We start from the raw sequence: 17,451 nt of genomic DNA, 5'->3' as shown, positions 1-17,451 counted from the left end.
TGCTCTGATACCAATTGTTGTGCCTTGGCCCGTTCGTCAATGCGGAAACAAGATTCAGATTACAACCTCATCAAATTACACTCAGTTAAACAGAATAAAATACAAGAAATAAATACACCGAGAAATTTACGAGTTTCAGCAAAAATCCGCCTACGTCCCCGGAGAGATATTACTCTTCACTATGAGAATAACAGTACAACTACACATGAGTTAAATCGACATAACCCAATCCCAAATCCCTTGTACACCCACTCATAAAATTTTCCAAGAGCCTCACTCTACCCCAAGAGTTCTTTCACTAGAGACTTTTCACTCTAGCTCTCTTGATTTTCTCTCAACCCATGTTCAACCTTTCCCATGGAAGAGCCGGATGCTCTCCCCTTGGATGCTTCTATGATGCTTACATTCCCACTTTCTAAGCATTACTAAATGCACAAATATTACATCTAGTTATAGGCATACACTAGCAACTATGCCAACAACTAAGACCAAAAAGTCTTAAGTTCATATGACATAATTATTACCTAGTCTACCTAGCATGCACCAAAGTCTATACCTAGTCTATAAAGTACAACTTTTCTCCATTTGTCATTTAATGCATAGAAGAGAAAACATGCACAATAAAACATGCACAATTATGTGCAAGCAAACACAAAGTCAAGTCTTGCTTGCTTCCAACTTTGCTTGTGGCAGTCACCATGTCTTCAATTGTTGTCAACACATGACTCATAATTACTCACAAATATATGAGCCAAACACAACACCTAGGTTAGAGAAAAGAAAAAAATATGCGTTGTGCACAGAACCACAACCATCAGCTGCGCAGTCAGTTGTGCAGCGTCGTCCGACCAACAAGCGACTTCGTCGTTGCTGACCCTGAGTCCACTGCATCGACCAGTGCATCCACCTCGCTACTGCATCACGGGGTTATATTCGACTGCCCTAGATTGAAATTAGCTTGACCCACAACCCACAAACCTATACGTTACCACTGCAACTATTCTCTTATCTAAAACCACCACACTGTCTACACCGTCCTACTGTCTGAGGAGTTACCAAATCTCTACAACCCGCATCATACACTACTAGCCGTGTCACCACCTCTATTTAAAACCCCAACTGTCTTCATCTCCACCCACACAGACCTGCTGCTGCTCCAGATTGCAGTGAGTTTTTTCTTTCTCCTAAATCATCGTTTACACGAAGACGACGTTGGACAAAGGGCAAAGGGACAAAATACAAACATAGAAAAAATTGGGTTTTTTGCTTCAGGCCCACACGGCAAGGAAAATTTTTGGTTTTTAGATTATTATTATTTTTAATTGTTGTTGGGCTATCTTTCTTGTTGGCCAGTGTAAATTGAAGCTTCTTGGGCTCGGTTTTCTTGGAAATTTGGGCTTTACCGATTATTGAGTGACATATTGATTAAAGTTGCTTGGGAATGGTAGTCTGGACTTGTACGTCTCCAAATTGAACCAACCAACTCGGACATGAGAATACGACCACGCGTACCTCGTTTGCCGATGCGAAGGTAGATTCTGAAAATATAGCTGCGAAAGTGTCTGCCTCTACTAATACAAGTAACAATGGTAAAGCTTTAAAGGTTTCTACCTGTTACGAATAATACGTGGATAATTGATTCTGGTGCTACTGAACATATGACTTGTGATTCTAGACAGGTAGAAACCCTAAAACCATCCACCAAAACTGTCATGAGTGTCACCAACGATAATCCTGCCCCTGTTATTGGGGAAAGAACCGTCTTCTTTTCAGATACCCTTAGTCTTGATACCTTACTTGTTGTTACTTCTCTTTACTATAATTTATTATCTGTTGCTCAAATAACTGTCACTCTGCATTGTCTTGTGATTTTTTGGCCTTCTTTTTGTGTTTTTAAGGAAATTCGAACTCGTAAGATGATTGGTTATGGTATTGGGAAGGGGAAGCTCTACTACTTAGAGCTGACATCGAACATTTCCCGAATGTTGACTCAAGCTCTTGCAATGGAAGGAAATCAGGGGGATAGGAATAAAGCTTCAGAGATTTGGTTGTGGCATAGTCGACTTGGACATGCTTTGTTCTACTATCTACGAAGGTTGTTTCCTAGCCTGTTTGTTAAGCATGATATTTCTAACTTTAAATGTGGTGTTTGTGAAATGGCTAAAAGTCATCGTACTTCGTTTCCGCCTAGTTTGAATAAAAGTTCAATCCCGTTTATGATAATTCATTCTGATGTTTGGGGATGATCTAAAACTGCTACACTTGGTGGTGCTCATTGATTTGTTACTTTTATTGATGACTGCACACGTATGACTTAGGTTTGTTTGATGAAGTCCAAAAGTGAAGTTACTTCTTTGTTTCAGCTGTTTTACAAAATCGTACAAGTACAATATAAGTCACAAATACAGGTTCTCAAGAGTGACAACGACAGTGAATATGTAAACTCTGAACTTCGTGCCTTTCTTTATCATCATGATATTGTTCATCAGACTACATGTCCATATACTCCATAAAAAAATGGTGTTGCATAACGCAAGAATTGTCAGTTTTTAGAGGTTATTCGTGCTTCTTTGCTCCAGGCATGTCTTCCGTTATATTTTTTAGGAGAAGCTCTCACCTCAGCTGCGTATCTCATGAATCGTGTTCCATCCTGATCAGTTGACTTTCGGGCACCACTCCAGACTCTCTCTTCATATGTTGACGCTCCTACAGTTCCTAATCTTTCACCTCAAGTGTTTGGTTGTGTGGCCTTCGTCCATCTTCATAAACAACAGAGAAGTAAGCTTGAACCTTGGGCCTTACAATGTGTGTTTGTGGGGTATGCCTCAAATCAAAAGGGGTATCGTTGTTATCACCCTCTGACAAAAAAAATTGTTTGTCACTGTGGATGTTGCATTTCATGAGAATGATATGTATTTTGCCAATCTCGAGTCTTCACTTCAGGGGGAGAATCAGACAGAAGTTCAAACTCTTGATTATACTATTCCAGATATAGATAGTGTGAATGATTTGGATTTAAGTGGTGATGACCTGGAAATAAGTGGTGATCATTCACACGAAAACAATTATGTGAATGAATTGGAACTAAATGGTAATGTCTTTAAGTCAAGTGGTGATTATTCACATGGAAACAATGTTGAAAACCTTAAAAGGGATGAGTCGACATCGCCAGATAACTCACTGTCTGATAGCTCACTGCCAATTTCCTCACCACCGAATAGTCTTATGTCACCAGCTATTTAACAGTCGATCTTGAGTCCCAATAACCATAATTAATCGTCTTCGATCCCAGATGCACCACCACCACGTCGTCTCCCTGATCGCGTCAGTCGAGGTATTCCTAAACTTACTTATAAAGCCAACCCTAAATGCAAAACTAGGTATCCGATGAGTAAGCCCAACCCTGAGTCTAATGTGTTATACCCGTTAAGTAATTATGTGTTTACCAGTCACCTGTCAGAATCAAATAAGTCATTTGTGCATCAATTATCTATTGTATCTATTCCTAACGGTGTGCATGAGGCTCTAACTGATCCACGTTGGCAATGAGTAATGAATGAAGAGTTGAAGTCTTTGAAGAATAATGCTACTTGGGAGATCACAGACTTACCAACCGGCAAGAAACCTATGGGATGCAAATGGGTCTATACTAGGGATGGGTTCGGTTCCGTTTGGTTCGGTTTTTTACCGAAACGGGAAACCAAACCGAAGTTACTGTTCGGTTCAGTTTTTTTTTTGGGTTTTTTTCTGTTTTGGTTTTTTTCGATTCTGTTTCGGCCCAGTTCAGTTTTTTTTTTTTTTTTTTTTAATCTGAAGCTTGAAGAACTTGCTTCCCTACCTTGAGTATTCTCAGTGAGAAATCAACCTACAACATCAATTATTAAAATTAACAAACTTGTAGTCAGATCCATGAAGCATTCCTATAATGAACACATGAATTAACAAACCTGCAACATCAGTTATTATAAAAAATAAAAAAAGAACCCACAATTTATTCTTTTTTCCAGTTCACCCAGAAAACCAAGAATTAAACCTTTACCTCCATCTTGCAGATTGAATAAAACAAAATCAAGTACATACCATGCAAATCATGTGGCTCACATTTGTAGAGGCCGACCTCTGGGATAATTTCTAGCTCAATGGTGCAACCATTGACTTTTCGATCTAGATATTAAGCAACAAGCTCTTCATCCATTGGGTAGAATCTGAATCCAGGAGCAAGACTCATGGGTGCCATTACAGTACTCTCTTAAAGTGTGAGAGAGTTGAAGTTAAATAGAGAGATAGAGAGAGGAAGACTCATGGGTGCCATTGCAGTACTCTCTGAGAGTGTGAGAGAGTTGAAGTTAAATAGAGAGAGAGAGAGATGGGAAATGGGAAATATGGTTTTTTCGGCTAGGGTTAAGGAAAGATGAAAGATGTGAATTGGGAAATATAAAGGATGGGGATTGGATGAAAGATGGGAATTGACAACGTATTAAACAATTACAATCCAGCTTGTTTTAAATATGCTACTCATAATGGTATTGGCAAGAAAAAACTTGTTGTCAATATGGTTCAAGTGAAAGATACTCAACCAAGTGGGAATGGGTTCAAACCTATTTGGGTGTAATATTTTTTTTTATATAATTAAAATATATTCAGTTCTGTTCGGTTTTCAAACCTTAAAAACCGAAACCAAACCAACCCAATTCAGTTCGGTTCGGTTTCACAGTTTCAGTTTGATTTTTTTTTCGGTTCGATTTTTTTCGATTTTCGATTTTTTGAACCCACCCCTAGTCTATACGGTGAAGTACAAAGCTGATGGAACAGTGGATCGCTGCAAGGCAAGACCAGTAGCAAAAGGATACACTCAAAATGTGGAATTGACTATATAGATACATTTGCCCTTATGGCTAAGATCAATACAGTCCGTGTTTTGTTGTCTTTCTCTGCAAATCTTAATTGGCCATTATAGCAGTTCGATGTGAAAAATGTCTTCTTGCATGGGGATTTAACAGAAGAGAATTACATGGAACTTACACCAGGGAGTAACGTTCCAGATATGCATACACAAAAGGTGTGCAGGCTTCAAAAATCATTGTATGGATTGAAGCAGTCTCCAAGAGTGTGGTTTGGTAGATTTACCAAGTCTATGAGAGCATTTGGATATAAGCAAAGCAACTGTGATCACACGTTGATCCTGAAACGTTGGAATGGAAAGCTTACAACACTCATTGTATATGTGGATGACATGGTAGTTACCGGTAATGATCCGGATGAGCGTGCAGCCTTGCAGAAATATTTAAGTACATAATTCGAGATGAAGGATCTTAGGTCTCTGAAATATTTTCTCGGGATTGAGGTATCAAGGAGTAAGTCAGGAATCTTTCTATCATAGAGAAAGTATATTCTTGACCTGTTAAAAGAAACTGGCATGTCAGCATGCAAAGCGTGACTACTCCGTTGGCAAAAGGAATGAAGTTGAGCATTGATTTAAACCAAGTACCGGTAGATAAAGGGAGGTATCAACAGTTAGTGGGAAGATTAATGTATTTGGCACATACTAGACCAGACTTTCCTCATGCCTTGAGTGTTGTTAGTCAATACATGCATGATCCAGGGAACAACACATGAATGCAATTATGAGGATATTGAGTTATTTGAAAGGAAGTCCAAGGAAATGGATTTTGTTTAAGAAGAATGGTCATTTTAGTATTGAAGGTTATACAGATGCTGACTGGGCTGGTTCAAGTGATGATAGGTGATCAACATCAGGTTATTTCACCTTTATTGGTGGAAATCTGGTTACTTGGAGAAGCAAGAAGTATGGAGTAGTAGCAAGGTCGAGTGCATAAGCAAAATACAGAAGTATGACCCTTGATATTTGTGAGATTTTATGGCTTAAACTACTACTACAAGATTTGGGTGTCAAACATAGTCAACCAATGAAGTTGTTTTGCGATAATAAGGCTGCTCACGATATTGCTCATAATCTGGTGCAACATGATAGAACTAAACATGTAAAGGTTGACAGGTTCTTTATTAAAGAAAAGCTAGAAGGTAAAATAATTGCAGTGCCTCCAATCAGAACGGAAAATCAAATAGCTGACATTCTCACCAAAGCAGTTTCTAGTGAAAAGTTTTCTAAGCTTCTAGACAAGTTGGGCATGTGTAACATATATGCACCAACTTGAGGGGGAGTGTTCACCTATATAGTTTCCTATAATATAGGATTTCCTAGTTTAGGATGGATCCCTTGTAATCTGGGAGAAATCTCTTTATAATCTCCTGTAATTATTCATCCCTATTTGGTTAGGCTTAGGATTGTATATTTTTCCTCTTCCTGAGAAGAATAAACATATCATTCGAAGCATTCTCTTCTCTATATTATAATCGGAACCATTTATTCTCTTTATCATCATCTAAAGATTATGTACACAAAAAATTATTTAATTTTGAAAATCGTTTAATCATCCATACGTGTTAAACCAATCAACAATTTTGCTGGCAAGTAGTATTTTCATGATGAACCGTCTATTTTTTTTATACATATAGAAGAGATCTTCAAGTTGAACAATTTTTCGCATATTTGATCTAGATCTCCAAATTGAATGATTTTTTTGCATATTTGATCTTTAGATGATGATGATGAAAAGAATGAATAATTCCATTATTGTATTCGGACTGTAAATATTTGTTATTCATTAGTGGAAGGACAAGTAAGTCTCTTCATGGAGGAATACGCAAGTATTATCCTAATAGTCAATCTTGAAGGCGGGAGTTTGGATATAGAATAAGGAAATTTACGTGTCCCTCCACTCACAATAATGTATGAATAACTAAACAATCTCCATTTACAATTAAATCTCTCTTTTTTTTTTCTGTGCCATCTCCCATCTGAAGCAATGATTGATACATGTTTGTCAACAAGGGAATATTCACAACGTAATTGCTCGCTTTCATGAAGGACTCACAAAGTACTGCATATAATATCCTTCACATCCTGATCAAGTGCAAACTCTAATTTAAAGAGACTTTGTACCACATTGATATAAAATTTAATACATGGAGAATGCATCTATTCTTTCCATGGTAACCTACATGTCCATCAACTTATGATTAACGTACTTTTATCCTACAAACATTATAATCGAAACCGTTCATTTTCTTTAACATCGTCTAAAGATCATGACTGCAAAATATTATTCAATTTTGGTACAACTTAGCCATCCATATGTGTCAAATTAATCAACAGTTGTAAGAAGTATCATTTTTATGATGAATTGTCCATTTGTTGGAGGATATGAATGACTAAATGATCTCCAAATTGAACGATTTTTTTGCATATTTGATATTTAGATGATGATAAAGAGAGTGCACATTCCAATTATGATGTTTGCATGATAAAGATGCATTATCCACGGAGAAAATTATAGCCATGGTCCCTCAACTTAACCTAATTGGAGCATTGGTCCCTCAACTAAAAATTTGTGTGATCATTGATCTTTTAACTCATTAAAACGTGCAGCTATAGTCATTTTCATCAACTCCGTTAGAACTTCCATCAAAAGAGTCATGGTGGAAAGACGAATGCTACAATTGTGTTAAAGCTGAGGGATCATTGCTTCAATTGAGTTGAAGTTGAGAGACCATTACTCTAGTTAGGTTAAAGTTAAGGGAGCATTGCTACAATTTTTTTTTTTTTTTTTCATTTTCCATTTGATTCAACCTCATGTGCATGACATGTAACTCATTTTGACATACATTCTAATGGAGTTGACAAAAATGACCATAGTTACACGTTTTAATGAGTTAAGGGACCAATTGTCATAAATTTTTAGTTGAAAAACCTTTGCTCAAATTCAGTTAAAATTAAGCGATTATTGCTACAATTTCATTTTATCCATGTGTTAAATTCCAAATCAATTTGGTGCAAGGTCACTTTAAATTGGAGATTGGACTATGATGAGGAAGTGAAGGATATCATATGCAGTACTTCATACTTGGACCACAAATTTTTTAGTCCTTCATGATAGCAAGCAATTTCGCTGTGAATGTTCCCATGTTAATAAACATGTATCGATCAGAGCTTCAGATGAGAGATGGCACAGAAACTGAGAGAAAAAGTTACATTTTCATTTTGATTTGTTTGAGATGCTGAGGTTACCAAGCCCATGGAATTTCATAAAAATATGAATGCATGCTTTTGCATAGCTGAGGTTACCAAGCCCATGGAATTTCATAAAAATATGAATGCTCCCATGGAATTTCATAAAAATATGAATGCATGCTTTTGCATAACTGAGGAGAATATGGCATAAAATAAGAAGGCGGAGAGAAAGCTGTTTGAATGGGGCAAGTTCTATCTGAATGAACAGAATGAACAAATAGGGCTTAACCTTAGGATTGATTTTGGGCGTAAAATGAATGGGTTGGACATCGTATTTGTGTTTTGAATATATTGGGCTCAAATAAAGTCTCTCCAATTTGGATTTCTTGCCAACCCTTATCAAATCCAATCAACCATAGATATAATTCCACATTATTTTGTATCAAATTTCGCAATTGTATTGTAAGTAAGAGGTTTTAAGTATTATTACTGCGACTTTGATACTAAATTATTGCTGACTCATTATGTAGCTTAGCCCAACCCTTATCTTTATATCCTTGTATAAAAATAAAAAATAAATAAAAAAAATAAAAAAACCTTCACTATTTAGAGATTCAGTTCCAACTTTTTAGGGCCCCTTTATTTCAATTATTTTTAAAATGGCTGAAAATTCCTCTTGATAATAAATTAAAAAAATAACGTTTCTAACAACATTCAACAAATTATTTTGAAAGCACTTCTTAAGTCGTAGAAGCACTTTCTGGTGAAGTACCCCATAATCAAGAAGCAAATTCAAGTGTTTTTCCTAGTAAGTCCTTGCATCTTCAACAAAAATTTCAACATGCATATATGAAAAGCAATTTAAAAAAAAAAAAAAAACGCTTCAAAATAGAAGTGTTTTCTGTAGAAATAGTCTCATATGGTATGAGCCCTTAGCCTCCCTCAAGCTTATATAACAATAATTTCATACCATCTCCCTAAAACTTGAAGAAAACAGAAATCTTTTGTCTAACGGAAGAATTGGAGCCATAACTTTCTGTTTACTATTTTTATCAATGTGACTTGCGGGAGTCGAGTTTGAGATCTCGTACAACGGAGAAACGACGGTCAAGACTACATGCTTCATCACTTTTGTTATGAACAATTTCCAATCATTTATCTTACTTTAAATAGGTAAGTCAGTTAAACCCTACTTCTTGCATGGTAAGGGGAGAAAGCAGAGACAGCCGAATAACAAGGAAATTAAACAAAGGTTTCGTGTCTGTTTAATGGCAGATATCTCGGCCGGCACAATCCCTCTGATCCCTCTGAACTGCCAAACATGAACATGGTAAAGAAAGACATCAATTGCAAGTGCAGGCAACATTGTCAAATATATGAGGCCATCAGCCCAAACACATGTTACCTGAAATCATGCTGACATCAAGTTACTGTTGGATTTGACTTTTTTTTTTATACGAAATTTGAAAAAAAAAATCAAAATTTTTTCCCTATAAATACCTAAGCCATTTATACCCTATTTCTCACATTTTTCACCATTTCATACTATCATACCTCATTTTATTCCAATTCTTCACCAATTTGTCACATCCTTTTCATTATATAAAGATAGGAAATCTAGAGGCTTATTAATTTAACTACAAGTGGTAGTTAAAATATGTTCGAAAACCTTATTTTAATATGATAGTTTAATTCAATTAAAATAATAAATTATTGAGGGGCTAAAAAAGAGCCTCCTTCGGTTGGAGATGGGTTTTTTGTCGAAGGGTTATGTTTAGGCCTATGGCCTTTTGACCCCTTCGGTTGGAGATATAAAATATGATATGGCACTATTCATTAAAAATAATTTCTTGCATAACTATAGGGCTAAACATGGCCCTTTGACCCTCTTTCAATTGAAAATGGCCTGAAGGCACATAAAATTGACTAAAATATAAATGACACTTCAACATTAGCTGCATTGCCACAAAACCTTGTTGGCATATATGGCCTAAATACTATTGCATGTCATAGCACCATCACATAAACAATTTCACACTTCGTTGAACATAGATTTAACGTGTAGAATGTGAAGAAAAAGGAGGAGGAAACAAAGGGCTACAAATCATGCATAGATTACCTACTAGTTCACCAATTTGTAAGTAACTTAGTTTGATGTACAAATATCATAATCGAAACCTTTCGTTCTCTACCGTCATCTAAAAAATTCATCTATGAAACGAAAAAAAAACATTCAATTTGAATCTCGTTTAACCATCTATATTGTCAGATAAATCGAGTTTGATAACAAGATCCTTTTTCATGATGGGTTCCATTTATTTTGTATGCATAACGAATGACTGAATGAGTTCAAAATTAAAAGTTACTTTATTTTCTAAAAATTATCTTTAAAACAAGATAAAGAGAATGAACAATTTTGATTATGATGTTTGTACATAAGAAATATGTTAATCATAAGTTGGGTGGATAGGTAGGGGCATCCATGCGGTGAACACAAGTATTTTTCTTGATGAAAACCAGTTAAGAAGAAAAACACTTGGAAACAGTCATAACTTGTAATACACAATCTGAAAAGTGTGTTAAAACTTTTAATTTGTGTTTTCAGAAATTATGTATGTTTGGATCCGATATAAAGAGGAAAACCATGTTTGTAGAGAACAACACAAATCATAAAGTAGGGGTTAAAATTGAATTGAAAAAGAAGACCTAACTTACACCCACATGCCTATGTCATGACACCTGTGGATTGGACTATATTTCTCGAAAGCATCTTGGGAGGGAGTGTCTCATTTGTGAGGATAACCATGGATTCCATTATGCAAATCCAAACAGAAGAATTGTATATTATTTTGAAGGAATAATTTCATATGGCAAGCAAAAATATTAAGTCGGTGGCAGGCACCATATTTAAATGGCTAAAATGCCAAGAACTGGATAGGCATACTGGCAGTAAGCATAATAATACGAGTGCCCCAGCTTCTTGGATGTTTCTTGGTGCTCTACCACACTTACTGCATCGGACGCTGCCTAATCTTTTTAGGAAAGGGAAATCAGATTTGGATTCTTCTTGTGCGAAATGTAAATGAGTAATTTGGCTACTATGTTGTAATTATTTTAATTTTTAATGGGAGGGTTTTGGAGTCTCTGGACCGCCAAGTTTGATGTTTCGTTTCAAATTATGGACTAGTTACAGATAAAAAATAAAAAACCGCAAGTCTGAGAGTAAAATTAATTTGAGAGCTCCAAGAAAAATATTTTTGGGGTGTAAGTTTTGATTCACGTTGGATTCGTGGGGTGTATTCAGAAATCAAAGTCTTAAATTTTAGGCCTAAATAGTCATTTTAGTATAATATTTTAATATTCAATATTAAAATTTTAAATGGGGTGTCGACAAAACAACTTTTTATTATTCTTATGTCAAAAGGGAATGTTACTTGTATTCCAAGTCTATAACTTGCATATATTATACTCTACACATATCAATGAAATTATTCAGTTGAAATTTTTTACATGGTATCAATCATTTAGATTCTTTTCAAGGCTTAATTTTTCTCTCGGCCCCTTTCCCTTCTCTTGACTCCAGGTTATACAAGTTTACATATCTCTGGTTTAAGAAAGCAAGATAAACTTGTGATTGTACACAAACTTGTAGTTTTCTTAACATATACATAAGGGTTTTTTTTTTTTAACAATTATCTACACAGTGGGGATGTAGGCTAAACCTCATAACGAACTAGTGATAATGTAGAACAGGTACATAAGTTTGCATACAAAAATGTTCAAAGTTTTTTTTTATGTGATTAAGACATGGATTTAATGATGGTATACATTTGGTTTTTTTTCTGGTCAAGTTTACAGCCACTAAAATTCTTCCTCGACTTTCTCCATTACTGGTGGTTGCTTGAAAATAATTTCACTTGAATGTCATCATATGTGCATATTTATTAAAAAAAAACAATATTATTTACACTATAGGGTAGAGTGTTGAGCTTAGCCTCACAATGAGCTAGTAATAATGTGGTTCAAATTCGCCTTTGGCAAAAACCGAACCTAAAACCTCTTACTTACAAGTCAAGAGAAATACCAATACCACTAGACCGTAAGTGGCTATGTGCATATTTTTTTTATCTTTATTTCTCTACTCACATAATTCATTATCACATGAGAAGAGAAATAGATAAAAGTACTAGGTAAGATAACTAATAGTGTTTCTCCCCAATAACATAACATGACCCATGAACTTGGGACATTTGTCTTGCCTAGTGTGAATTTGAACTGAGCAATTTACATAAAATGAGTTTATCAACGTTTCTATCTAATAATATAATGTTATGTAAAAACAAATTATTATTATTATTTATTATATTATAAAATTAGATCACGAAAGAACGAGAACAGTAAACGCAAAACATGCACCATGTATGTCATTATCAAATTTGGGACCCGAACGGTTCAACAGTCAATGCATTCATAGACATATAGTCCCAATGTGACATGATCAAATCCCATATCAAAAAAAGCTAAGGACAACGAAGACATGGCCTGTCCAAATAAAACCGCCCCTGGCCAAAGGGCAATTCCCCAGTCACCAGGAAGGCACAAATCAAATTGGTCAGAGGGTGATGCATGGCAATCGGTCATTTCAAAACTAATTCACCTTTATTTAACGGCTTGTAGGACGAAGAGTAACGTTTTAGTATAAAATGATTGATTTTGTTAGGGTTGCTGATGCGTGTGATTGATTTTTAATCGAGACGAAAACGTGAATTTCATTTAAATCATTCGCTGGAAGTTGTTCGACTCTGTAAACCTTACAAATTTGGGATTGAAGTTGTCCTTATAGGTTGGTCTAGAAACCGTCCCGTAGAATTTCTCTTTGAATTGGGTGTTTTTTCTGGAAAAATCTTAATTGGCGAGCAGCCTGCAACTGTTGCTAAGTGAGACTTTTTTGTTTGTTTAAAAGCACATGCGGCCGATACATTTGAATGACCTCTCTCCTTTTGTAAATATTGTAGAGTGGAGTGGATGTCTCTTCTTTTATTCATATGTTATTCACTACAAGTATTTAGCCATAATTATACGAAACGAAATCGAACTTAAAATCTCGAACACAAAGATAACCATTCAAATTATGAATTAGCTTCTTTAATCAAAATTGTTATTTTTAATAATTATAGGGAATTTAGCCAGTAAGATTGTCAAGGAGGAAATTTGAGATAACTTTAGTGTGGTTTTTTTTTTTTCTCGTACAAAAGTGATTTTTTTTTCCACACATAAAAAAGAGCTTAAATGATCGTAGTAAACATTAAGCCTCATATATTATCGTAAAAGTTGGAAACAATTAATTTCCAACTTCATAGTGACTGAAACAATTAAGCATTTTGATAATAAAAAAAATGAAGTGTTATTGGCATTCAAAAAAATTCATTTCACGCTCCTTATAAGTGTATTTTTCTTTTTAAATATAGAAAGTTTAAAGTGTAGAATGTAAATTTTGAAGAGTCAATAACAATTTTCTAAAAAAATATTTAAAAAAAAAAACCTCTTTCTAGCAGGCTTAACTATAATAGCATTTAGGCAGGCTTACGTAAGCTCACGTATAAAGTGCATTTAGTTTCCAACTTCTGAAACTTTTGCTGATTATGATAGAAATACAAACATTATCAAAAAATTTATTTTCCACTAATAGTTACTTTTATAATGAAGGGGTTTAATTTCGGTCAAATATTATCAAATCTTAATTAACTCTTATTTTTAAAATTACTTTGATTGGCTATTGTTAAAAGCAATTCAAAATCATGAGTATCTTTATTTGTAAATAAGAAGTTTTAATTTTGATTTTCGACAAAGGTTAATCTGAACGACGTTATTATTAACCCATTATGAAGCTAAATCTCTCATTTGCTGTAGTTACTATTGATTCTTCAAAATAAACATTAAAATTAGAAATTAAAACGCTTCTTTAACACATGGGCTTCTTTGGATGTACTTTTAAAATGACTGAAAGCGCTTTTAGAGAAAATGTTTTTTTGTTCCAAAAGCATTTATAGTATTTTCTGCAAGAAGCATCAGTTATGTGCTTCTTCTAGGAAGCACTTTAAATGTTTTTCCAAAATTTACTTGCATTACTTGCATTTTTAATAAGAATTGGTTCAAAAAACATTTTCACCAAAAGCACTTTCAGTAATTTTAAAAGCACATCCAAAAGAGTTATTTATCTATGTGTAGAAGTGCTTTTGGTGATTAAGTTTCAAAGTTTAGATACTTTACTTTTACTTTCCCATTTTAAATCTACCCAAGAATAAAAAAAAAGCAAATTAAATAAAAGAATTACAACTTCAATTCATAGTTGTAACTTGTAAATCATGATTTCGGGTAAACTGATCAAGAACTAGAGACCTAAACACTCTCCACATCATTGTTTACATAAAGCCGGTCACTAAATTGCTAAAGTTAAATTCTGTGGGTGTTAAAACAAAATTGGGGTTTTCCAATGATTCATATTGTTATTTTTTTGTTCTGTTGCTTATGTATTTTTCATTTAACTATGTAGTGAACCAAATTGCATCCTCTTTGCCCCATCAAAAGCAGTTGACAGGGTCATTTCTGATGAAGCCGATGAGTAGGGACAACATGCTTTACGAAGCTCGTCATACCTTCCGACATCGAAGTTCTCAAGCTTCATGAGGCGCTTCTGCTTAGCCTCAAATCGAATCTGGCGAAACCCTTCGAAAGAGGGCTCTTTCCGGGTCCTGAGAAAGAAGGCGTATCCAGCTATGAAGTACATTGAAGTAACGAAGAAGCAAATGGGTTCCATGACGTCCCATGAGAGTTCCCAGAATGTGAGCCTCATGAATCCGGCTGTGGAGACAACCAAATAGCCAAGACCGCACAAAAGCTCCTTTCGAACAAGGGACTCCGCCTTTCGGTCTATCTCAAACTTGTGCCTCTCCATGTCTTCCAATTCCCTAATCCTGGGATCATTGGAGTTGGTTCTTGTTCCTGGAATAGGAATTAGTTCCTGGATTGCTTTGGCTATCTGCAGTAACCAAACAGTTTGAAACAATTGGGTAAAGCATGCTCAGCCTATTACTAACTAATCCTAAACGTCTACACGAAAAAAAATACTTTGACAAAAAACTGCTCAAAATATAATCAAAATAACACAAAAACTTCTATGTTTTATACTACTTTCTTCAAAAAAAAAAAAAAATAAATAAATAAATAAATCTTTTTTTCTGGTTGAGGGAAATTTTTTTAAAACAATATTTCAAAATATGTTATGTTAGAATTTTTCTCCAATACACCGGAATTAGATCTAACGGCTCTAAATGATGGAATATTGCCATACATACTCCGGTGTATTGTAGCCTGATCCATTAAGTTGATGAGATATGCAAGCAAAAAGATAGAGAAAGATATGGGAACAAAATGGATAACCCCATACCTAATTAGGTATGCATACCAAATACCAAATTCAAACATTCCAATAATACTTGTTGAGCTTAGCAGACACTTTACCACCACCCCCAGAAAAGAGGAAAAACTGCAACCCAACCCATCAAAATTTATGCCAACCAAGACACTAAACACCCACAAAATTTCTCATTTGAGGAAAGTATTTCCCCCTTTTTTTATATAATTTCCTCCTAATTTTCATGTATACCCCGACCTATAAGATACCGCAGAGCATAATAGAATTTTCGCTAATCTCCCAAAGTAATGACACCCAATGAAATTTCCTAAATTTCTAGGTCCATCAAAAAAAAAACCACCCAACAAAAATGTAATTTTCCTTGTTCTTTTTTTTTGTTAATTTAAATTTGTTTTAATTCAGTGCAGTCTCCCGAAACAGTGTAGGTATGAAATGGGATTCTAACAGCCCCCAAAGGTGAAAAACAAAATCTGCCACGGTGAAAGACTGACACCCTTTTCACGTTTTAGGTCTCTGCCTGTTGAAGAAAACAAAATAATCATAAAAAACCATATCAGTTTTCGGCATTTCCCATATCACAGTAAAATAATTTCACTTATCGTAAATTTAATTCTACCCTCTCGGCCAACCGACCAAGACCCATCACAACAATTATCTGAAAACACCACAAAATTTTAAACATAACAACAACAATAATTCATTTCAATTCGAATAAAATCATTAACGATGTTTAATTTGGATTAATGAATTAAGATATTAATTTTACCTGTTCAGGCCTCAAGCAAACGGAATTTCCCAATACGATCACGGAACCGTTTGCGTCCAACGATTTCGCAAACCCGATACCCATATCCGGATCCGCGCAACCTTCCCGGCAGATCCCAACAAACTCCGGATACGATACCCAGCTTTTCTGGACTTCTCGAAGCTTCGATTTCACGGCTTCCAGCTGGGCCACCCTCAGCAGTTTCTTCGTTTCCTCCGTCGTCAATCCCGATTTCTCCATCGGCGAGCTCTTCCACTCGGGTTCCGGCGGGGCCAAACCGTCCAATCGGATCCGGTCCCCGCCAATGGCCACGACTTTGAGCTTCTCCATCAGGTTTGCCCCCATCGGCAAAGACCAGATCTCCTGCTTCTGGAAATTCCCCGCCGACGATCTCTTGTGGAGGAACCTCCGGAAAATGGCATTGTCTCCAGGGTCGGGGGCGATTCTGGTCTCGCGGGGCTTGGGAGCGGGTCGGGTGTGGACCGCCGACGACGAAATCCGGCAGTTTCTGAGGGTTTGGGTCGACGCCTTGGAGATGTTGAACAGGCGCTCGGCTAGGGTTTTCTTGAACGCCATTGTAATAATCTAGAGAGAGAAAATAGCGAGAATTATAGAGAGAGAGCTGTTGAAGCTTTGTAATGGTTATTGAGCGCATCAACAATGGAGGCCTCTGGTTCTTTATATAGGTGTCCCAATTAACGGGACGACCACGATCTTTTGAATCCCTCACGAGTTTTTCACGAGTCACGAGATTACAAATCGGGAGAAATTCCGATTTGCACGGTCCCGATGAACTTATGCCTTACGTTCTGGGCATATTCTTTTTATGCGTACTCCCGAGTTTATCTCGCTCGTTCAAGTTTCTCGTATGCGGCGAAATGCAGCCGCATTCACGGGTGATCAGATCAGGGGTTGGTGGATCAGTCACCGTACACGTGGATGGTTCGCTTCCAGCGACGCGACCTTCTCGACTGCCGACGGTCGGATTGGATGACTTTAGTTAGCTGATGGATGTTGACTGGTGTTTGTGTGGACTCGCGAGGTGGAGTGGCGTAATGAACACGTGGAAGCTAGAGAGGCGTCGTTATCTTCGGAGCCCATGGATCAATACTATGGTTGGCTGCACTGGATAATAGTTACTATTTTTTTGGGTGCCCC

The 17,451-nt window shown here is 36.1% G+C and overlaps 1 protein-coding gene across 1 annotated transcript; it reads right to left on the bottom strand.

Annotated features, from left to right (window-relative positions):
* Positions 1–14,409: 14,409 nt before the first annotated feature.
* LOC126605352 (calcium uniporter protein 2, mitochondrial-like) lies at positions 14,410–17,031 on the bottom strand. The gene is made up of 2 exons (XM_050272726.1): positions 16,294–17,031; positions 14,410–15,131 (listed from the first exon to the last, which is right to left on the bottom strand). The coding sequence occupies exons 1-2, from the start codon at positions 16,867–16,869 to the stop codon at positions 14,634–14,636; spliced, it is 1,074 nt and encodes a 357-aa protein (XP_050128683.1). The 5' UTR covers positions 16,870–17,031; the 3' UTR covers positions 14,410–14,633.
* Positions 17,032–17,451: the final 420 nt, after the last annotated feature.

Source organism: Malus sylvestris, chromosome 15 (genome assembly GCF_916048215.2).
Source record: "Malus sylvestris chromosome 15, drMalSylv7.2, whole genome shotgun sequence".
In the NCBI taxonomy this organism is placed as follows: Eukaryota; Viridiplantae; Streptophyta; class Magnoliopsida; order Rosales; family Rosaceae; genus Malus; species Malus sylvestris.
Note: the sequence above shows the minus strand (reverse complement) of the source record. Positions and strands in the feature narration are given on the sequence as shown.

Coding starts and splice junctions, on each gene's coding strand:
- LOC126605352 (XM_050272726.1), bottom strand. CDS start 16,869: ATGGCGTTCAAGAAAACCCTAGCCGAGCGCCTGTTCAACATCTCCAAG. Junction 15,132..16,293: donor TTTGCTTGAGGCCTGAACAG/GTAAAATTAATA, acceptor TGGTTACTGCAG/ATAGCCAAAGCAATCCAGGA.